The following is a 17268-nucleotide window of genomic DNA, read 5'->3' on the forward strand; positions in this document are numbered from 1 at the left end:
GGGAGTTGGACTGGGCAAATTCTGCTCTAACGTTCTAGAATTTTGCTTCACTCTACCTGAGTCAATCTAACTACAGTATATTAATTCCAGTTTGCAGTGGAACTGCAATCTTGTAATCCTCCTCCCTAAAGTTGCTCAAGATGTGAAGCGTTCAGTCCCGTGCAGCCGCAGGCTACACCATCCACCCGCCACATAAAATAAACACGCGTCTCCAAAAAACTACAACCCCCATGAAGCTTTAGGGTCAAACAAACGGAGGGGTGGTGCTAGTTTAATCCCTCTCGCGAGGAAATAAAATCTAACTACCATTCCCGGCGGGCGCCGCGCTGCAGAGTATCCAATCAGCTTTAAGTAAAAAGTATCGCGAGTCTTCTGTGAGACTTGACTCTATAAGCCCGTGGGAACAAGTCTCGGAAGCCTTTTTCACGAAGATGGCGCCGAAAGCGAAGAAGGAAGGTGTGTGCCGGGGTTGGGGATACACAGCTGGCTGGCCTGGGGTCCCCGCAGAGTGAATGAACTGAGAGGATGATGGCTGGGCCAGGCCTTGCGGTGTCTGCTGTGGGGCCGCTCCTCGAGTTTTGGCAACGCTGAGGAGCGCGTGGGCCCAGCCGCATGGTCTGGGCTTCAGTGAAGGGTGTTGGGGAGGCAAGCCCGGCCGGTACCACCTGCGGGGGACAGCCAGAGAGTCGGCTCTGGGGCGCTCCATGTCTCTAGACCTGTAAGGAATCGGTACTCTCATCTTCCCTTTTATCGCCATGTTAAATGGGGCTATATACTGTCCGCCGATGGCTGGACGATGTTGTACATAAAATTACTAGTTCACATTTTTAGCAAGTGTCAAGCGTTTGGTCATTGCTAGTTTCTTTCTCATCGTATCCCAAGTTCCCCCTAGAATCGTGCATATGATGGAAAAATTTTAAACTCCTGAGACTTGTGATGTCTTCAAAGGAACCACTGATGCACGTGTGGCCTCGGGCGCCCACTATGGGTCTTGAGGCCAGAAGTGATTGATTTCTGAATCCCGCACCCTCGTTTTCTTTCCTTCTCTCAGTCCCTGCCCCTCCGAAAGCCGAAGCCAAAGCAAAGGCTTTGAAGGCCAAGAAAGCAGTGTTGAAAGGCGTACACAGCCACAAAAAAAAGAAGATCCGGACGTCACCCACCTTCCGACGGCCCAAAACACTGCGGCTCAGGAGGCAGCCCAAATATCCTCGGAAGAGCGCCCCTAGGAGAAACAAGTCAGTACTGCCCCGTACCCTTGAAAAGATGTTTGGATATCCTCCATTGGTAATTTGGAAATTTACCAAACCTAGAGCATGGCTTCTCAAAACCACGTTGGTACCTAGTGTGCTTCTCTAAAGGAAGTATGAGGAGAATAATGCCCTGTTTAAGAACGAAAGGAGGCGTGTTTAGCATATTAGCAGGAATTGTTTAAAACAACCCAGAGTCACTGTCAAGATTAGCGAATTGTTAGGTTAATCATTGTTTCATATGCAGTCTACTTTCTTGTGAGTATAAAGTGGGACTTAGATGTTCTTTGTTTGGGGGTTCCAGGTTTAGGTTGCTCCTCGTTGCACTTTTTTTAAATCTTTGCTGTGGGGAATAGTCCTCGAAGGTGAGGATGTGGGATGATTCTAGATTGATGAGATTCATTCATCTGTATTGGACAGTGAAGACCTGTAGCAGTGTATGGCAACTTCTTTTCATTCACTTTCCCAAATGTTTACAGTCAAGGAATGGTTGGGGGAGTGAGTGGAAAAGGTTAGGGTACTTGAGTGTTTCGGTGTCTCTAGTGGTAACGACTGACCTTAGGGAGCACAGTTTAGAGTAGAGCCATGGTAGTGGTTACCACCAGTGGGTCCTCCCACTGCTTCCTAAGAAAAAGGCAGGAGAGTGGATTGTGTCCACGGAGAAATGGACTTGACAGACTTTTTACTGCCATTTGGACCTAGAATTTAGTGTGATGAGAGGTTGAGATCTGATCTCTACTTTCAAAAGAGGATGGTGTACCCAGGCAAATAGAGCCTTTCTTCTCCAAATTTCAGGGGGAAAGCTGTGTTAGATGGCCACTGTAACTTTAACCTGAGCTGTAAATAAAAAGTTGCTTTCAAGAATTGATGGCTTGTAAGCCAGTTTTCAGCAACCAAAGGGGGCAAAACAGTCAATTCAGCCTCATAGTGAAGCACCAACATTCTTTGGAACCCTAGCCTGAGTTTCTAGATTCCATAGTCTTAACTTTATGCTCTTGGGTTAAGTTGTCTAACCTCTAAAGTCTCAAATTTCTTCTAGAAATTTGCTCTTCAGAAATGTTGAGGTCAGGTAAAAGAATGAAGAAGGTTGGAACTCAAAAATGATTCTTTAATCACTTAAAGGGTGAAAGCCCTTGAGATGTCCCCAAGCTGAGGCTCCAGGTCCCTAAGTTTCAGGGTGCATGTGATGACACTGTTCAGCGACCAAAGTCTGACGCAAATGATTGCTACCTCATTGTCTGATGCACTTGGGCTCCAAAAGAGGGCCCATTCTTTATTTTACTGGGCCCAAGCCAGTTGACCCCATTTTGCCTTTCTCCCAGGCTTGACCACTATGCCATCATCAAGTTCCCCCTCACCACCGAGTCAGCCATGAAGAAAATAGAAGACAACAACACACTGGTGTTCATTGTGGATGTCAAAGCCAACAAGCACCAAATTAAACAGGCTGTGAAGAAGCTCTATGACATTGATGTGGCTAAGGTCAACACCCTGATCAGGTGAGTGGAGTCCTGTGGGATGGGGAGGAGCCCGGGGCCTCTGGGCCTCTTGTCAGAAGCCAGGAAACCTGAATGGTATGAAATTCCTTGATGCTGCTTTTGGGATCAGAAGTAGACTTCCCAGTGAGCAGCCCCTGCTGTAATTGCAGTCCCTTGTATGGAGTATGGACTTCTGAGGAAACATCAGCTGTCCTGCCTCTAGGACTTAAGGGGTTGGTGCTCATTTTCTTGATCCCTACCTCTAGACAGAAGCAGACCCTAGAGTAAGATACAGTTATTGTCAGAATGCCTGTGGTGTTTCCCATAAAATGGAATTGGCTTCATTTGTGGCTTAGTGGCTTCCCTGACCCCCTCTGCGCAAATGATGGAAAAATCACTATTTGGGGGGGGGGGAAATGACATGAACAAAGGAACCACCAATACGCCAGAAGACTGGGGAGGAAGGAAGGGCATGGGGGCAGTGAGGGCAGTAGGGACTAAGGCTTCCTTCTCCACCCTAGGCCTGATGGAGAGAAGAAGGCATATGTTCGACTGGCTCCTGACTATGACGCTTTGGATGTTGCCAACAAAGTAAGCTTCCTTTGCTACAAACTCCTTAACACCTCCCCCTTCCTGGGTGCAAATGATGTGTCTGTAGTGACCAAACCCTGACTTCGGTGATTAGTTTCGACTGACTGACTGCGCCCCTTCTTTAATAGGCCCTACCCCTCACCATGTGCCCTCAATTTGCTTTTTAACTTTGACATTTCCCTCTTAATATTCACATTTCAACTCCCAGTAACAAAGCTCCCTTTTGTTTTTCAGATTGGGATCATCTAAACTGAGTCCAGCTGACTAATTCTAAATATAAAAGTTTTCACTATATGTATGCTTCTTTTCTTTATGTTGATTTCTGGGTGGGAGGCCATACTGTGGTATATACACACCTAAGTAACAGGGCTTGGGCAAGACTCTTGGTCTCCTTAACCTGTTGGAACACTCAGCCCTATCACCTCACCATACCTGTAACAGATATTTGTGACCCAGACTAGAGTTGGTTGTCGTAGGACAACTACAGCTTGGCCTCCATCATGAGGTAAGAGACCAAGCAAGAGGCTTTGCAAGAACCCCTTCCTTTATCTCTGGAAGAGGCTTTGTATGAAACCAATATCCAGAGTTTTCATTAGCATCCATTTCAGGGCAGTGTGGGTTGGCTGGCTTTCCGGTAGCACCTTGTGCCCATAGCCATCTACCATGTCCAACCGGTCTTTCTGCTTCCCTCACCCCTTGCCCAAGGAAGGACAAGGACTTCAGAAGAGTGCTTTCATTAGTGTTTTCAATAGTGGGTGCAGGTTTGAAAGGTGGAGTGGCTGGCCCCAGAGGACAGCTCAGGCAAGGGGCTAAGTCTCTTCTCAGTCCCTGTGAGGGTGTTCTTGGCTGTGTTTGCTGTTCTTGCCACAAGTCCCTAACTGCGCTTTTCACTCAATCAAGAACTTGTCTTTGTGTTGCCGGCTGGGGACACCTTGGGGGCAGAAGTCAGAGCGGAGGAGGCGGGAAAAGTAGATGAGGATCATGACATCCAGCATAAGCAGTATGCCCAGCAGAAAGGTCCCCAGGTTCCTCTGGCCGGCGTAACGCAGGAAGGAATGGGTGAGGTAGGCCTGAGGGGCCAGGCGGAAGAGAAAGTACATGAACAAGTTGATGTATTTGTTGACTCGATAGAGGAGGAGGTCCTGGGCGTTATTGATCTTCATCATCATGCGTATTGTGAGAAAGATGTTGCTGACCTCCACCAGCAGTGTTAGGACGCCCCCACCAACAAATCTGCTCCAAAAGATGCCTGAAAAGAAGGCACCCATAGCCTACAAGGCAAGGAAGAGAATGGGTTAGGGAACCCAGATGTCAAGGCTTTCCTGGAAGTTGGTGGAAATAACAAGGCTACCAGAGTGAGGGGTAGGAAATCTTCCCTTATTTGCTTCTTTCTGAAATATAGTTTATAGTGGATTCAAAAAGATTAAATTTTGATCCCTGCCCACATATTCTCTCTCTGGGTGGAGTTTCCAGTCTAAGAAGGCGAGGCCATGATTGCTGGCCTCAAATAGTGAAGCAAGGGCCCAGAGACTGCCAGCCCTCAGCATTCTAGCATGAGATGTGGGACACAGGGTGGGGATGGGGTTAAGAAAAGATGGTCTTTACCTCCCAGGTTCAGAAAGACAGCTGAGACTAGGTTGCTAGCACCAGGCCTATACCACATCCCCTGCTTCTCACCATGACGTGGTGGACGAGGTATTCCCAAGAAGCTCGTGCCTGATGGCTAACCACAATATCCAGCGTGTCGTGGATGAAGTACCCTGGCGGAGGGTTGGGGGAAGAGGTCATAAATGGTACTGAACAAGAAGCTTATCCCTGTCCCCCCTTTTTAATGCTTCCTGGGGAAGACCTACCTGCGGAAAAGCAAACAAGCAGATAGCCAGAAAGCGACCATGCGCTCTCAACGTCCACCAGCATCTCAGGGGTCTGCCATATACTGGAAGGGAAAAGGCAGGCTCTCATCTCAGTATCCCCAGGGACCCACAACTCTCCCCCCACCCCCATTACCCTTGCCAGTCCCCGGAGGGTCTGGGCTGGCGCTATTGGCTGACGGGGGAGCCAGGAGGGGCTCGGCTGAAACCCAGGTGTCTCCTGTTTCCCAGGTGAGAACCACCCCCCCCCCCTCCCCTGGCGCTGCTGCCGCTCCTGATTGGACAGCATTTTAAACCGGGAATCGGGTGAGACTGCCTGGGCCTTAGCCCGCCGGTGAGTGATGGAAAGAGTAATGCGGGATCCCCTAGCCACCTTCACTCCCCCAGTCCTTCACTCACCACAGCAGCGCCCAGATCCCTGACACAATGGAATGGGCGAAGGAGACGAGAAGGTTGTGCCAGCGCCAGGTGCGCAGGGGGTCGGCGCGCACGTGCGCAGGCAGGGGCAGGCGACAGAGCGCGTGCCGGAGCGCCCGGAAGGTCAGCGTGGCGCCCAGGAGCAGCGGCAGGGCGGGGAACAGCATTGGGGGCATGCTGGCCCTCCCTGCCTCTGTCTGTCCGCCCTCTAGGTGGCCTCCTCCGGCCGTTCGGGAAAGGTGCTCCCTCTCCGGCCAGTCCACCCCGGACGCCTCTCCTGCCGGCCGCCGGCCTCACACACACGGTTTCGGTGGAGACCTCTAGGCCCCTTCGCTCCTCCAGTGCCCTCCCCGCCGGCCTCTGCCCCCGCCCCCGCCCCGCCCCGCCCGCTTGTCCCCGCCCCTCCGGCGCCTCTGCAGCGCGGAGGGCGCGAGCCCCATTTCCCGGGGCCCCCCCAGGCGCCTCCAGGCTCCCGCGGACTTCGGGCAAAATGGGCTGTCCTGGGGGCGCTGCCATCGAGCCACCCCTCGCTGGCAGCTCCCGACTGCCGACGGAGCCCCACTTCGCTCGCTTGGCCTCGTTAACCCGCATGCCCACTTCCCCCAGGGGTCCCGGCTCCCCCTGCCTGGGCGGGTACTGAGAGAACTCTCTCTCCCCGCCCTCAACTCCTCTGTGGGCAGAACTAAGCGAGGCCCGTCACAACCCACGTCCTTAATCCCTGGTTCTGGGGACCAGCCGGTGCCCCGCTTCGGACTGTGATCTCCGCCCGGACCTTGTTCCACTGGATCACTAGCTTCTTCGAGCGCAAGACGAACACGTTTACCTGCCTCCACCTCGTCCCGCACCGAGTCGGTGCCTAGAAACTGTCGACTAACTCATCACCCATCCTCCCATCCGGCTCTTGGGTTCCTGGGGCCGCGCGGCAGTCACAATCCTCCCTCAGACAGTCCCAGCTCTCTCCTCCCTGCTCCCTGGAGGCTGGGGCGGGGAAGACGGCCGATTTGCCCAGGCCGCTGGGGTGACTCTCACTCCGCAGGCCAGTGGCCTGGAGCAGTTGCAGCTCGAGACCACTAGGTGTCAGCCTGTCCTCACCGTGGCGCGGGATCCCCTCCCGCCGGCGAAGGAACCAGGCAAACTGAAGGGCGGCGGAGAGGCGGGGGCGGGGGTAAAGGAGAAAGGAGTAGTGGGGGCGGGGACGGGGGCGGGGGGGCAGGTGGTGGAGGTGCTGCGAGAGGGAGGAAAAGCCAGAAACCCGAGGCGCAAAGCGGTTTGGGTGTTTGTTCTGCCTCCCCTGATGGCTCCAAGGTTACACATTAACCCCTCTGGGACTCCTTGGTCAACCAAGGCCCGATCGGTTTCTAGGTGAGAGCACGGAGTGTCCCGGCTGAGCGGCCTTCCCCTCTGCTCTCCCCTTTGCTCACAGGGCAGCTTTGTCCGACAGCCACAGAGGCCTGAGCCAGACTGAGGGGCCCTCATGAGGGGCCCTTCCAGCAGTCATTCCATGTGGGTAGGTTTGGGCACCCTTTCAAGGGGCAGGGTGGGAGCTGAAGATAAACACCTCTTTCCTCACGTTCCTCGCCCACTCAGAAATAGGGATGCCATCCCTTAGCTAATCACCATCCTTCCTGCTCCCTAAACTGAGCTTTTATGGAACTCGTGAAGAGCAGAAAGCGCCAGGGAGCGACCTGGAATTAAACTCACTTCTGGTCAAGATCTTAGACAATTGTACTAACCGACCCCCTACCTCTGGGCAGAAGCCTTGAACCCATATGAGCCGAACAAGGGTCTTTCCCCCTCTCCCCGACGCTTTCAGGTAGTAGTCCACTTCCTTCCCATCTTCCCCCAAGGAGGTTCTCTCTAGTTGAGAACTGAAGGCAGATTACTCTGCAGCAGCGGCAGCGTTGTATGTGTGCGTTGGGGAGTTGAGGGTGTTGACGAGCGCAGTGCTCACTAGCTCACTAGTCGGGACAGCCCGGAGACCGCGTCACGTCCTCCCTAGGTGAATCAACTTGCACAGATCGGGGTTTCCCCGGTCCCTCCCTAGGCAAACACGAAACTAATCCGGCACCCTGCCCCACAGACCAAGAGCGCCGACTCGGTTCAGTTTTGGTAGTGTTTATCGTTTGCGTGTCAATGAGAATCTGCCCTCTGCTTCGGAAACAGCGTCACTAGTGGCCAAAGAGTGGGGCAGAGAGAGATCGGTCCTTTCTTCCCACCCTCACTCGGCCTGCGCTGGGAACCCCTCCGGTCTAAGGAAGCTTTGCGAGGGCCGGATGCGGCCACGTGTGTAGGAAGTAGCTGGTATGGTGCTGGCTTTTGCGGGGCGTGCCAAGAAATGGCATATCGCCCCATTCCTTGCACCCTGGGAGGGCGACTGCGGATCCGGACTGCAGGGATGGTGCAAATTAGCGGAGACAAATGAGAGGCTGAACCAACACCTAGCTCCACTAGCTCCGCCCCCTCAATTATCTTGCAGTGCAGGGGGCGTGGTTCTAGAGAGGGCGGGCCCGCGCACGCGCTGTGTCTGAGATTGGGGGTTCCGGAAATGTGACTCTGAGAAATGAGATGGAGAAGTACGAGCGGATCCGAGTGGTGGGCAGAGGTGCCTTCGGGTGAGCCAGGGCTCTGGGGGAGGCAATTGCTCGGGGAGAGGGAAAATAAGCCCCAACTCCGACAGCAAAATCTCTCCCCGTTTAGCCCCGCCCCGATGCGTGAGCGCCTAATCCGGGAAGCCCTGCCCAGGCTTCCTGTCCTAGTCCTGGTTGGGAAACTCCGCCTCCAAGGAGGTCACGCCCCCGGCCAGCCTTTGCGGCCCCCCGCAGAGTTTGTTCTTTGATCCTGACTCATTCATTCAACAAATGTTGAGCAGCAACTATACACGTCAGGCTTTCGATACTGGGTATACAGTTAAGACCAAACAGGCGTGCTCCTTTCCCTCTCGGAGCTTACAGACGATCGGAAAATTATACAATAAACAGGACATTGTTAAAGCAGTGATTAACAAACGGCGAGAATAGAGTACAACACCAGGGAGTATTCATTTAGAATGGTCAGGGAAAATTTCTGTGAGAGGTGAAGTTTCAAACCAAGACTTGAGGAATGAGGACCAGTATGTAGTCTGAAAAAGGCAGAGCTTCTCAGGCGGAGGAAACAGCTTATGCTAAGGTCCTCACGTGGGAAAGAATTCAGAGTATTCAAAGAACTGAGAAAAAGACTAATGTAGTTGGAATGTAGTGGGCAAGGTAACCAGTGGAATAAAACGTGATTGTCACAGAGGGTGGGAACCAAATTACGGCCTTGTAGGCTGAGGTAAAGAAGTTGAATTTTTTGCAGTGTAAAGGAAAAGAGGTTTAAGCAAAGGAATGGTCTTGATATGATTTGCACTTTTAAAATGTCACTCTGGCTGCTGTGTAGAATTTAGATTTGAGGGTGACAAGAGTGAAAGGGACCATTTGAAGTCTAGTGCAGTATTTTAGGCAAGAAATGATAATTTGGCCAAGGGTTACAGCAGAAGACACAGAGAAATGGGTGGGTTCCCAGTATTTTGGAGGTAGTAGAAACAAGATTTACTGATGTTAGTGTGAGATAGAGGAAAGATTCTGGCATGATTTTCAGGTGTCTGACTTTACTAACTGGGGGACTTTAATAACTGGGGGATGGTGGTGTCATTTACTGAGATGGAAGAAACTGAGGAAGGAAAGGTTTCAAGGGCAGGAATCAAGAGTTTTGTATTTGTTAAAATTCAGGATGCTTGCCAGCCATTCAGGTAGAGATGCAAAGCAGGTAGTTGAATATGTAAGTCTGAGGCTCAGAGGAGAGGTCTGAGCTGGAGATATACAGTTGATATTTAGATAGTCCATCATTCAACAGATACTTATTGAGCTCCTACTAAGTGCTGGGGTATGCACTAGGCTATGCACTGGGGCTATAGTGGTGAAGGAGAAAGAACAAAACCCTGCTTTTATGAACACTGACTACAGAATTGGCAGAAAATAATAAAATGAATGGCTCCTACTCACTGAGTATTTTTGATGTGCCAGGCGCTGTGCTAAGTGCAGTACATGCATTTTCTCATTTGATCCTCTCAACAACCTTATGAGATCGATCCTATTTTCCAGATCCTGATGTCACATAATTTAAGACCAGATAACTAGTAAGAGGAGGAGCCAGGATTTGATCCAGGCAGTTAACTCCAGAGTCTATGCAGACTTACAGAGACCAAGACTAACTTTATTAGGCACAGTCATTGTGCCTGTGGTGAAACTGAGTCCCAGATAAGTTAAACGACTTACCCAAGGTCTCAGACAGCTTGTGGTCGGTTCTCCCTATTCCTAAACTCAGTGTTCTGTGCACTAACTTAGATGACTTCTTAGTCTAGGTGCCAATTCCCTTGTCCTAAGAAACTCCCAGTCACCAGGTCTGCCCTGCCTGATATGTGGCTGGAAGCTCAGCTGGTACCCACTCCTGTACTCCATGTCCTCAGGATTGTTCATCTGTGCCTTCGCAAGGCTGACCAGAAGCTGGTGATCATCAAGCAGATCCCAGTGGAGCAGATGACCAAGGAAGAGAGGCAGGCAGCCCAGAATGAGTGCCAGGTCCTCAAGCTGCTCAACCACCCCAATGTCATTGAGTACTACGAGAACTTCCTGGAGGACAAGGCTCTCATGATCGCCATGGAATATGCACCAGGTGGGCCAGCCTCCTTGCACTGGCCTGGCTCCAAGGGCCTCTCACCTCTGAGACAGGCAGGCACAGATCAGCCAGCTTCCCTCCTTGGAATGGGCTTGGCTGAGGGTCAGAGGTATAGGGTTCTGACCCCAGTTGTGTGACACTGGCAGGCCCTTGCCCTGTCTGGGTCTTTAGTTTCATAAAAGGAAAATTTCAAGCATGGAGAAGACTGGATCTTGACTAGTTCCTTGCGGCTGCAGGTGGCACCCTGGCTGAGTTCATCCAGAAGCGCTGTAATTCCCTCCTGGAGGAGGAGACCATCCTGCACTTCTTTGTGCAGATCCTGCTGGCGCTGCATCATGTGCACACCCACCTCATCCTGCACCGGGACCTCAAGACCCAAAACATCCTTCTAGACAAACACCGCATGGTCGTCAAGATTGGTGACTTCGGCATCTCCAAGATCCTTAGCAGCAAGAGCAAGGCCTACACGGTGCCTGGGCATGGAGGGGACCTCAAGGGTGCTGGAGGTTTTGAGGGCCAAGGTCTACTTTGCACCCCTGTCCCCAGCCCCACACCCCCAAGACCTTGGCCCCTTAGTCCCTGGCTGGATGGTCCTGCAGGAGGAAGCACTTTTGCCTACTTTGGGGAGAAGCTGTCTCTAAGTGGGCTTTTGGGCAGAGCCTTGGTCCTCCCAACCCGGGGCTGTAATATCAGCTTCCCTCCTGCAGGTGGTGGGTACTCCATGCTACATTTCCCCTGAACTGTGTGAGGGCAAGCCCTACAACCAGAAGAGTGACATCTGGGCCCTGGGCTGTGTCCTATATGAGCTGGCCAGCCTCAAGAGGGCCTTTGAGGCTGCGGTGAGTAAGTCCCCCCCCAGGGGGACAACTGGGAAATCCCTACCTCTATCTCCTGAAGTCCTTGGCTCCAACCACTTCTGTGTTTCTTCTCTTGTGGCTCACTTATGTCTCTCTCATCAGACTGGTGGATTACCCCAGGCCAGGGCTGTGGCTTCCCTAAGACTATGGGTCCCTTAGGGTAGGGCTTGGGTCCCCCCATTAAACTGAGGGCTCCTGAGGGTAGGGCTCTCCCATCAGATTAGGGACCCTCCTAAGGGCAAGACGTGAGTTTTCCCAACATGCAGCCAGCTGACATGGCTGCAGCTCCCCTATCAGAGGTTCTTGAAAGCAGGGTTTGGCTCCCCTATCATCCTGGGAGCCCCCTCACCAGACCGATGGCTTCTGAGTGCAGGGCTGTGACCACCCCACCAGGCTAGGGGCTGGGGCTGGAGCTGGGGGTGCTGCAGTTTACTAGCCTGGCCTGAGGTTCTGGCCAACCCCACACGTGGTGCCTTCACAGAACCTGCCAGCGCTGGTGCTGAAGATCATGAGCGGCACCTTTGCGCCCATCTCTGACCGGTACAGCCCTGAGCTGCGCCAGCTGGTTCTGAGTCTGCTCAGCCTGGAGCCTGCACAGCGGCCACCGCTCAGCCACATCATGGCGCAGCCCCTCTGCATCCGGGCGCTCCTCAACCTCCACACCGACCTGGGCAGCGTCCGCATGCGGAGGCCGGTGCAGGGAGGGGGCCCTGGGCAGCAGTGGGGCACCCCGTGGGAGCACAGTAGGCCTGGGGCAGAGAGGGGCATTCTCGGCAAGTCCACCATTTCTGGGTGTGGGGTTGCCAGGGAGGGTCCTTGTCCTGAGGCCCCCATCTGTCCTGCAGGGCAGAGAAGCCCCTGGCCACCGGGCCACCCATGGCTCCGGGCAGCACAGGGGGCAGGACCACCAGTGGCCGTTGCAGAGGTAAGTCGGGACGACCGCAGGGGTTCCGACGGACACCATGGCATTCCCACCAATTTATTATTTTTTTAAAATAATTAATTAATTAATTTAGGCTGTGCGCGGTCTTAGTTGCGGCATATGGGGATCTTTGTTGCGGCACGTGGGGATTTTTAGTTGCGGCACGCATGCGGGATCTAGTTCCCTGACCAGAGATCGAACCCGGCCCCCCTGCGTTGGGAGCGTGGAGTCTTATCCACTGGACCACCAGGGAAGTCCATCCCACCAATTTAATAGGCCTGATGAGTTGTCCCCGCAGGTGTCCCCCGAGGACCTGCCCGGCCGGCCATTCCGCCGCCGCTGTCATCGGTGTACGCGTGGGGTGGCGGGCTCAGTGTGCCGCTGCGGCTGCCAATGCTCAACACAGAGGTGGTCCAGGTGGCAGCGGGGCGCACGCAGAAGGCTGGCGTCACGCGCTCCGGGCGCCTCATACTTTGGGAGGTGAGCAGGCGGCGGGTGGGCCTGAATGGAGGGGGGCGTGGGTCAGGAGCTGAGCACTCAGGCGCCGCCCACGCCCTCCCCTGTCCCCTCGCAGGCCCCGCCCCTAGGCGCTGGAGGGGGCGCCCTCCTCCCTGGGGCGGTGGAGCAGCAGCAGCCCCAGTTCGTCTCCCGTTTCCTGGAGGGCCAGTCGGGTGTGACTATCAAGCACGTGGCCTGTGGGGACCTCTTCACGGCCTGCCTGACTGGTGAGCCGGTCAGGGGACTACCCTGTGGGGACTCAGCTATAAGAAGACCCCCCCCAGAGCAATTCCCTTCCTTGCCTATCATTTGCTAACTGCTCACTTAATAATGCTTTTACCTTCCAGGGAGTGCTTTACTTACCCGATCTCCCTTACCCTCACAGTAGGCCTGACAAGGCAGCTATATCATCCCCATTTGACAGATCTAGAAACTAAGGCTCAGAGGCTGACACTTGTCCAAAGTCACACACTTGGGAAGAAAGACCCCAGTCCTTTCCCCCTCCCCATCCAATTCTTCCAGCCCTAGCCTCCAACTAACTTTTTCTTGCTCCTCTGATCCAACGTTGCACTGGTCTGTCTGGAAAAACAGCCTAACCTCTTTCCTTTCCCTTTCCTCACTGCTCCCCTTCCCAGACCGAGGCATCATCATGACCTTTGGCAGTGGCAGCAATGGGTGCCTAGGCCATGGCAGCCTCAATGATATCAGCCAGGTGGGTTTTGAGTGTACATTGGGGAGGAGGAAGTGGGGAGGTGGCAAGCAGCCCACATTTGAGAGCTGACACCCAGGTTGGGGGCAGGGGAATCCCCAGCAGCCACAGGTCCCTGTGGCTCCCAGGCTGCACCTGTTCTGGGCAGCATCTGGGGAAGTACAGAAAGACCAGGCTTCCCCAGTGGTTGCAATATGTGTGGGGGGGAGTTAAAGAGACAGCCACCTCATGAGAATTTGCAGCCTCCCACTTCATCCCTACAGAGGATGCTGAGGCCAGGTGGCTAGTCCAGACCCCTTGCCCAGTCTGCCCTTGCTTCCCCTCTCTCTAGCCCACCATTGTGGAGGCCCTGCTGGGCTATGAGATGGTGCAGGTGGCCTGTGGGGCGTCTCATGTGCTGGCCTTGTCCACTGAGCGAGAACTATTTGCCTGGGGCCGCGGAGATGGTGGTAAGATTTCACTCTGTTCTAGCCTCTGGAACCCCCCAGCCATGATTTGTTCCTCTTCATAGCCATCTTCTACCCTATGGCCTGTTTTCTCCTCCTCCTTTTCTCTCTGATTCATTTATTCACTCGACAAACCTTTATTGCACACCCACTATGTACCCACCTTGTGCTGGGTGCTGAGACAAGATGAACATGATGTCGATTCCTTCGGGTGGTCATGATGTAATGAGAGAGATTTCATTCATCCAGCAATATATGTTGTGCCCCTCGCTGGGTCAGGCATCAGGCTGGGCATTGAAACTAGGGATGACTTAGATGGGGTCCCTGTCCTCCTGGAGGACTCAGTCTAGATGGGGGAAGGATGACACATCTCCAACGTGATAGAGGACAGACAGCATCAGGGCTCACCCAAGGTCCAGAGGTGTGGGAACACAAGGAATGGCAAGGGACTCTACCTGGAGAAGACAGATGTGGCACCTGAACAGGGCCTTAAAAGAGGAGTAGAATTTTGACCCGCGGAGGGGCCAAGGATGGGCATTTCAGTCAGGAACAGCCTTCACTCATGCTGCACTGTGGGTCTTCCTTATCCTAGTATCACTAACCCTAAAGCTCAAACTAGCCCAGTGCCGGTTTCTCCTTGTAGGCCGGCTGGGACTGGGCACCAGGGAGTCCCACAGCTGCCCCCAGCAGGTACCCATGCCCCCAGGACAGGAAGCCCAGCGGGTTGTATGTGGCATTGACTCCTCCATGATCCTCACTGTGCCCGGCCAAGCCCTGGCGTGTGGGAGCAACAGGTATGTGAACTAGGTGCACTACAGTGACTAGCCCGCCCTCTCCCCCACCTTAGCTGCCAGTGCTCCGTCTGTCATTGCCTACCTCTCACCAGGGATTAGAACTGAGGGGGGCTTGAGTGTTCTGTGGGTTCAACCCAGTGTAAGATATGTCCCCTGGTGCACCAGCTCCTGCCCAGATAGGTGGGGGGAGGACAATCTATATAAACTGTGTCAGCTGGACTTGGCTTCTGGCTCTGCCCTCAGGTTCAACAAGCTGGGCCTGGACCATCTCTCCCTAGGGGAGGAGCCTGCCCCACACCAGCAGGTGGAGGAGGCCCTGAGCTTCACACCACTAGGTTCTGCACCCCTGGACCGGGAGCCCCTGCTGAGCGTGGACCTGGGCACTGCTCATTCAGCTGCTGTAACTGGTAAGTAGGACCTGGGCACAGGAGGCCAAAGGTGGACTCCCTTGGCTTCCTTGGGCCCTCTGTTGAGGCACCCTTTCCTTCCTTTCCTCTCTCCTCCCCCACAGCCTCTGGTGACTGCTACACATTTGGCAGCAATCAGCATGGGCAGTTGGGTACCATCGCTCGCCGGGTCAGCCGGGTACCTTGTCAAGTCCAAGGCCTCCAGGGAATCAAGATAGCAATGGTGGCCTGTGGAGATGCCTTCACTGTGGCCATTGGGGCAGGTGATTAGTGGGCACTGTGGGGGCAGGTAGAGGTGTGGGCAGACCCAGGGGCAATGGGCGGTTATGCTCAGGGCTACTGAACTCAGCAACCCCATGTTGGGGCCAGTATGGCAATCTAGGAAGCTAGCTGCTTGCTAAGGTATGTCTTTCTTCCATTTCTCTCCTTGGGATTCTCTTTGGCAGAAAGTGAAGTGTACTCTTGGGGCAAAGGGGCCCGAGGTCGACTGGGAAGGAGGGATGAGGATGCTGGACTCCCTAGGCCAGTGCAGCTGGATGAGACACACCCCTACACAGTGACTTCTGTGTCCTGTTGCCATGGAAACACTCTCCTGGCTATCCGCCGTGAGTTATAACTTCACCCTCACCCACACAAGGGTTAACCCAGCTGGCCCCTGCCCACATTCCCATCCCCAGTGGTCACAGCCCAAATTATTAAAAGCATTTTCAGCCCCCAGATAAATGAAAGCAGAAGCTGCTGGGCAAAAGTGAGCCCCCGGGGTGGGCAAGGGTAGGTGCTTCTCGTGCCTGAAGGGCTGCCTCCGCTCCTCCCCAGGGCCCAAATGTGTTCTTTCTCCTCCAACCCTCAAGTCCAGTTTAGTTTGAACCTCTATTTCTGGCCTGGCAGGGTCCAGAGTCCAGGGCCCAGTGTGGGAGTGAGAGTGGAAGTAGCTGAGGCTTGCTGGAGGCATCGCCCTCTGGGAGGCTGCAGGGATTTCTCTTTTGTGCTCTCCAGCAGTCACAGATGAGCCAGTCCCCCCTTGAGGCACCTGGATACACCTCTGGACGACCCTGATATTGCTTCTCCTGTAAATGTTCTTGAAAAGTGCAGGTGCCTCAGGCATGACCAGCCCCCTGGATTGTATCATCAATGGGGTATAAGAACCAGTAAAGCCCCTGCTCTGCCTTTGGCCCTGGATATGTAAAACTCAACCCACCCTATTCCCCCAACATCCCTCTTTCCCCTCCCCACCCCTTCTTATCTTTAGTCAATGTCCCCAGGGTTCAGCCTGGCTAGAGTTGGAGGCCAGATGTAACTTTTGGAAGCAGGGAGGTCTCCAGAGCCTCTGCAGAAAAAGGCTGGAGGTAGCTGTGGCTCCACCTAGACGCTGCCCCTTCCCCCAGCCCAGTTAGAAAATAAGTCGCTGGTGTCTACTGGGAGAGCAGCTCAGTGCTTTGGAGTAAGGCAAGCTGGGGCCTGCCTGTTCTGGCCATTCCAGAGGCCTAGCCCCTGCATTGCCTGGGGCAGGGAGGTCCCGGGACTGCTACCACCCGCCCCCACGCCTATATCCTGAGGCAGGGGTTTACACAATCTCTGAGTGCCTCCCTTCCCCTGGGGGAGTGCATGGGCTGCAGTATACTGCAGAGCACATCCCTGCTGAAGGTTGCCCCTCACCCCATGCCATTCCCCCAAAGCACGTTGGGAGAAAGGGTAGCTGGCTGGACCAGACTAGTTTCCCAGATGACTGGGAAGTAGCGCGAATAAAAAATCAGCTGCCTGCCTAGAGTGTGGTCTTTTGAGGGCTGGGGGTGGCGGCCACCCCAGGGCTGGGCTGGGTTCCATCTGGGCTGCAGGGCCGCGGTGGAGAGAGGAATGTGGGCGCAGCCTGAGGCCCGGGACGAGGTTCCTCTGGCCCAGTTCCCAGCCCGGCCTCCCCACCCAGCTGGGCTCCCCGGATCTGGTTGCCAGGCTTCAGCTGCCTAGCACCTGGAAGCTGGAGCCCCGGGCCCCTGGGCGACACGTGGCCCCCGAGGCCGAGCTGTTGACTCCGGAGAAGCGAATCTTTGTGGCGCGGCCCGTCCCCCGAGGCTCTCCGCCCCATCCAGCATCAGAGCTCCACCCCACCCCACCCCACCCCCGGGGAGTAGCGGGGCCTCGACCTCTGTTCCCGAGCATAAAGAGGAGACCCTGCTTCCTGGAGGGGGAGAGCCTGTCTGAGTGCAGACCCCGAAGCCGCGGGACGGCCGGGTGGGTGGGGAGCCCGGCGGAGCGGACACTAGGACCGCGCGGGCACGGCCCCGCCCCCTCTTCCGGCGGGCGGGCTCAAGGGCTGGGCGCAGGCCGCGGCTGCCAGTCGG

General features: G+C 54.7%; 3 protein-coding genes and 4 non-coding genes across 10 annotated transcripts; 6 read left to right on the plus strand and 1 right to left on the minus strand.

Annotated features, from left to right (window-relative positions):
* The first annotated feature begins 356 nt into the window (after nt 1-356).
* Nucleotides 357-3610, plus strand: RPL23A (ribosomal protein L23a). Its single transcript, XM_059909107.1, has 5 exons — nt 357-456; nt 1052-1235; nt 2570-2746; nt 3247-3316; nt 3551-3610. Exons 1-5 carry the CDS (start codon nt 432-434, stop codon nt 3563-3565), a joined length of 471 nt encoding a protein of 156 aa, XP_059765090.1. The 5' UTR covers nt 357-431; the 3' UTR covers nt 3566-3610.
* On the plus strand, nt 897-963 carry LOC132356240 (small nucleolar RNA SNORD42). The gene has a single exon (XR_009499767.1). It is a non-coding gene; the product is annotated as a small nucleolar RNA SNORD42 (small nucleolar RNA).
* LOC132356249 (small nucleolar RNA Z17) lies at nt 2424-2495 on the plus strand. Its single transcript, XR_009499775.1, has one exon. It is a non-coding gene; the product is annotated as a small nucleolar RNA Z17 (small nucleolar RNA).
* Nucleotides 2482-5959, minus strand: TLCD1 (TLC domain containing 1). Its single transcript, XM_059909106.1, has 4 exons — nt 5587-5959; nt 5170-5252; nt 4994-5076; nt 2482-4587 (listed from the first exon to the last, which is right to left on the minus strand). Exons 1-4 carry the CDS (start codon nt 5778-5780, stop codon nt 4204-4206), a joined length of 744 nt encoding a protein of 247 aa, XP_059765089.1. The 5' UTR covers nt 5781-5959; the 3' UTR covers nt 2482-4203.
* On the plus strand, nt 3102-3171 carry LOC132356241 (small nucleolar RNA SNORD42). Its single transcript, XR_009499768.1, has one exon. It is a non-coding gene; the product is annotated as a small nucleolar RNA SNORD42 (small nucleolar RNA).
* LOC132356250 (small nucleolar RNA Z17) lies at nt 3362-3431 on the plus strand. Its single transcript, XR_009499776.1, has one exon. It is a non-coding gene; the product is annotated as a small nucleolar RNA Z17 (small nucleolar RNA).
* Nucleotides 5960-7005: 1046 nt separating the features above from the next.
* On the plus strand, nt 7006-16682 carry NEK8 (NIMA related kinase 8). Of its 4 annotated transcripts, none has more exons than XM_059906865.1 (15): nt 7006-7111; nt 10088-10293; nt 10533-10765; nt 11004-11135; nt 11635-11843; nt 11999-12078; nt 12374-12555; nt 12650-12800; nt 13209-13285; nt 13614-13731; nt 14372-14522; nt 14766-14929; nt 15034-15192; nt 15376-15534; nt 15926-16682. In XM_059906865.1, the coding sequence occupies exons 2-15, from the start codon at nt 10158-10160 to the stop codon at nt 15952-15954; spliced, it is 1980 nt and encodes a 659-aa protein (XP_059762848.1). In that variant the 5' UTR covers nt 7006-7111; nt 10088-10157; the 3' UTR covers nt 15955-16682. The 4 variants fall into 4 exon arrangements, with proteins under 4 accessions (XP_059762848.1, XP_059762846.1, XP_059762847.1 ...); XM_059906863.1 differs by lacking the exon at nt 7006-7111 and adding an exon at nt 8144-8216; XM_059906864.1 differs by lacking the exon at nt 7006-7111 and adding an exon at nt 8144-8216 and having other exon boundaries at nt 15929-16682.
* The last annotated feature ends 586 nt before the right edge of the window (nt 16683-17268 follow it).

The sequence above is a fragment of the Balaenoptera ricei genome, chromosome 20 (assembly GCF_028023285.1).
Source record: "Balaenoptera ricei isolate mBalRic1 chromosome 20, mBalRic1.hap2, whole genome shotgun sequence".
NCBI classification, from domain to species: domain Eukaryota; kingdom Metazoa; phylum Chordata; class Mammalia; order Artiodactyla; family Balaenopteridae; genus Balaenoptera; species Balaenoptera ricei.

Excerpts from the sequence above, each read along its gene's own strand:
- RPL23A (XM_059909107.1), top strand. The coding sequence starts at position 432 with ATGGCGCCGAAAGCGAAGAAGGAAG. Across the intron at positions 457-1,051 it reads GCCGAAAGCGAAGAAGGAAG|TCCCTGCCCCTCCGAAAGCC; the intron begins GTGTGTGCCGGG and ends TCCTTCTCTCAG. Across the intron at positions 1,236-2,569 it reads AGCGCCCCTAGGAGAAACAA|GCTTGACCACTATGCCATCA; the intron begins GTCAGTACTGCC and ends CCTTTCTCCCAG.
- TLCD1 (XM_059909106.1), bottom strand. The coding sequence starts at position 5,780 with ATGCCCCCAATGCTGTTCCCCGCCCTGCCGCTGCTCCTGGGCGCCACG. Across the intron at positions 5,253-5,586 it reads GGGATCTGGGCGCTGCTGTG|TATATGGCAGACCCCTGAGA; the intron begins GTGAGTGAAGGA and ends TTTCCCTTCCAG. Across the intron at positions 4,588-4,993 it reads ACCTCGTCCACCACGTCATG|GCTATGGGTGCCTTCTTTTC; the intron begins GTGAGAAGCAGG and ends CTTGCCTTGTAG.
- NEK8 (XM_059906863.1), top strand. The coding sequence starts at position 8,170 with ATGGAGAAGTACGAGCGGATCCGAGTGGTGGGCAGAGGTGCCTTCGG. Across the intron at positions 10,766-11,003 it reads GCAAGAGCAAGGCCTACACG|GTGGTGGGTACTCCATGCTA; the intron begins GTGCCTGGGCAT and ends TCCCTCCTGCAG. Across the intron at positions 14,930-15,033 it reads TCATTCAGCTGCTGTAACTG|CCTCTGGTGACTGCTACACA; the intron begins GTAAGTAGGACC and ends CCTCCCCCACAG.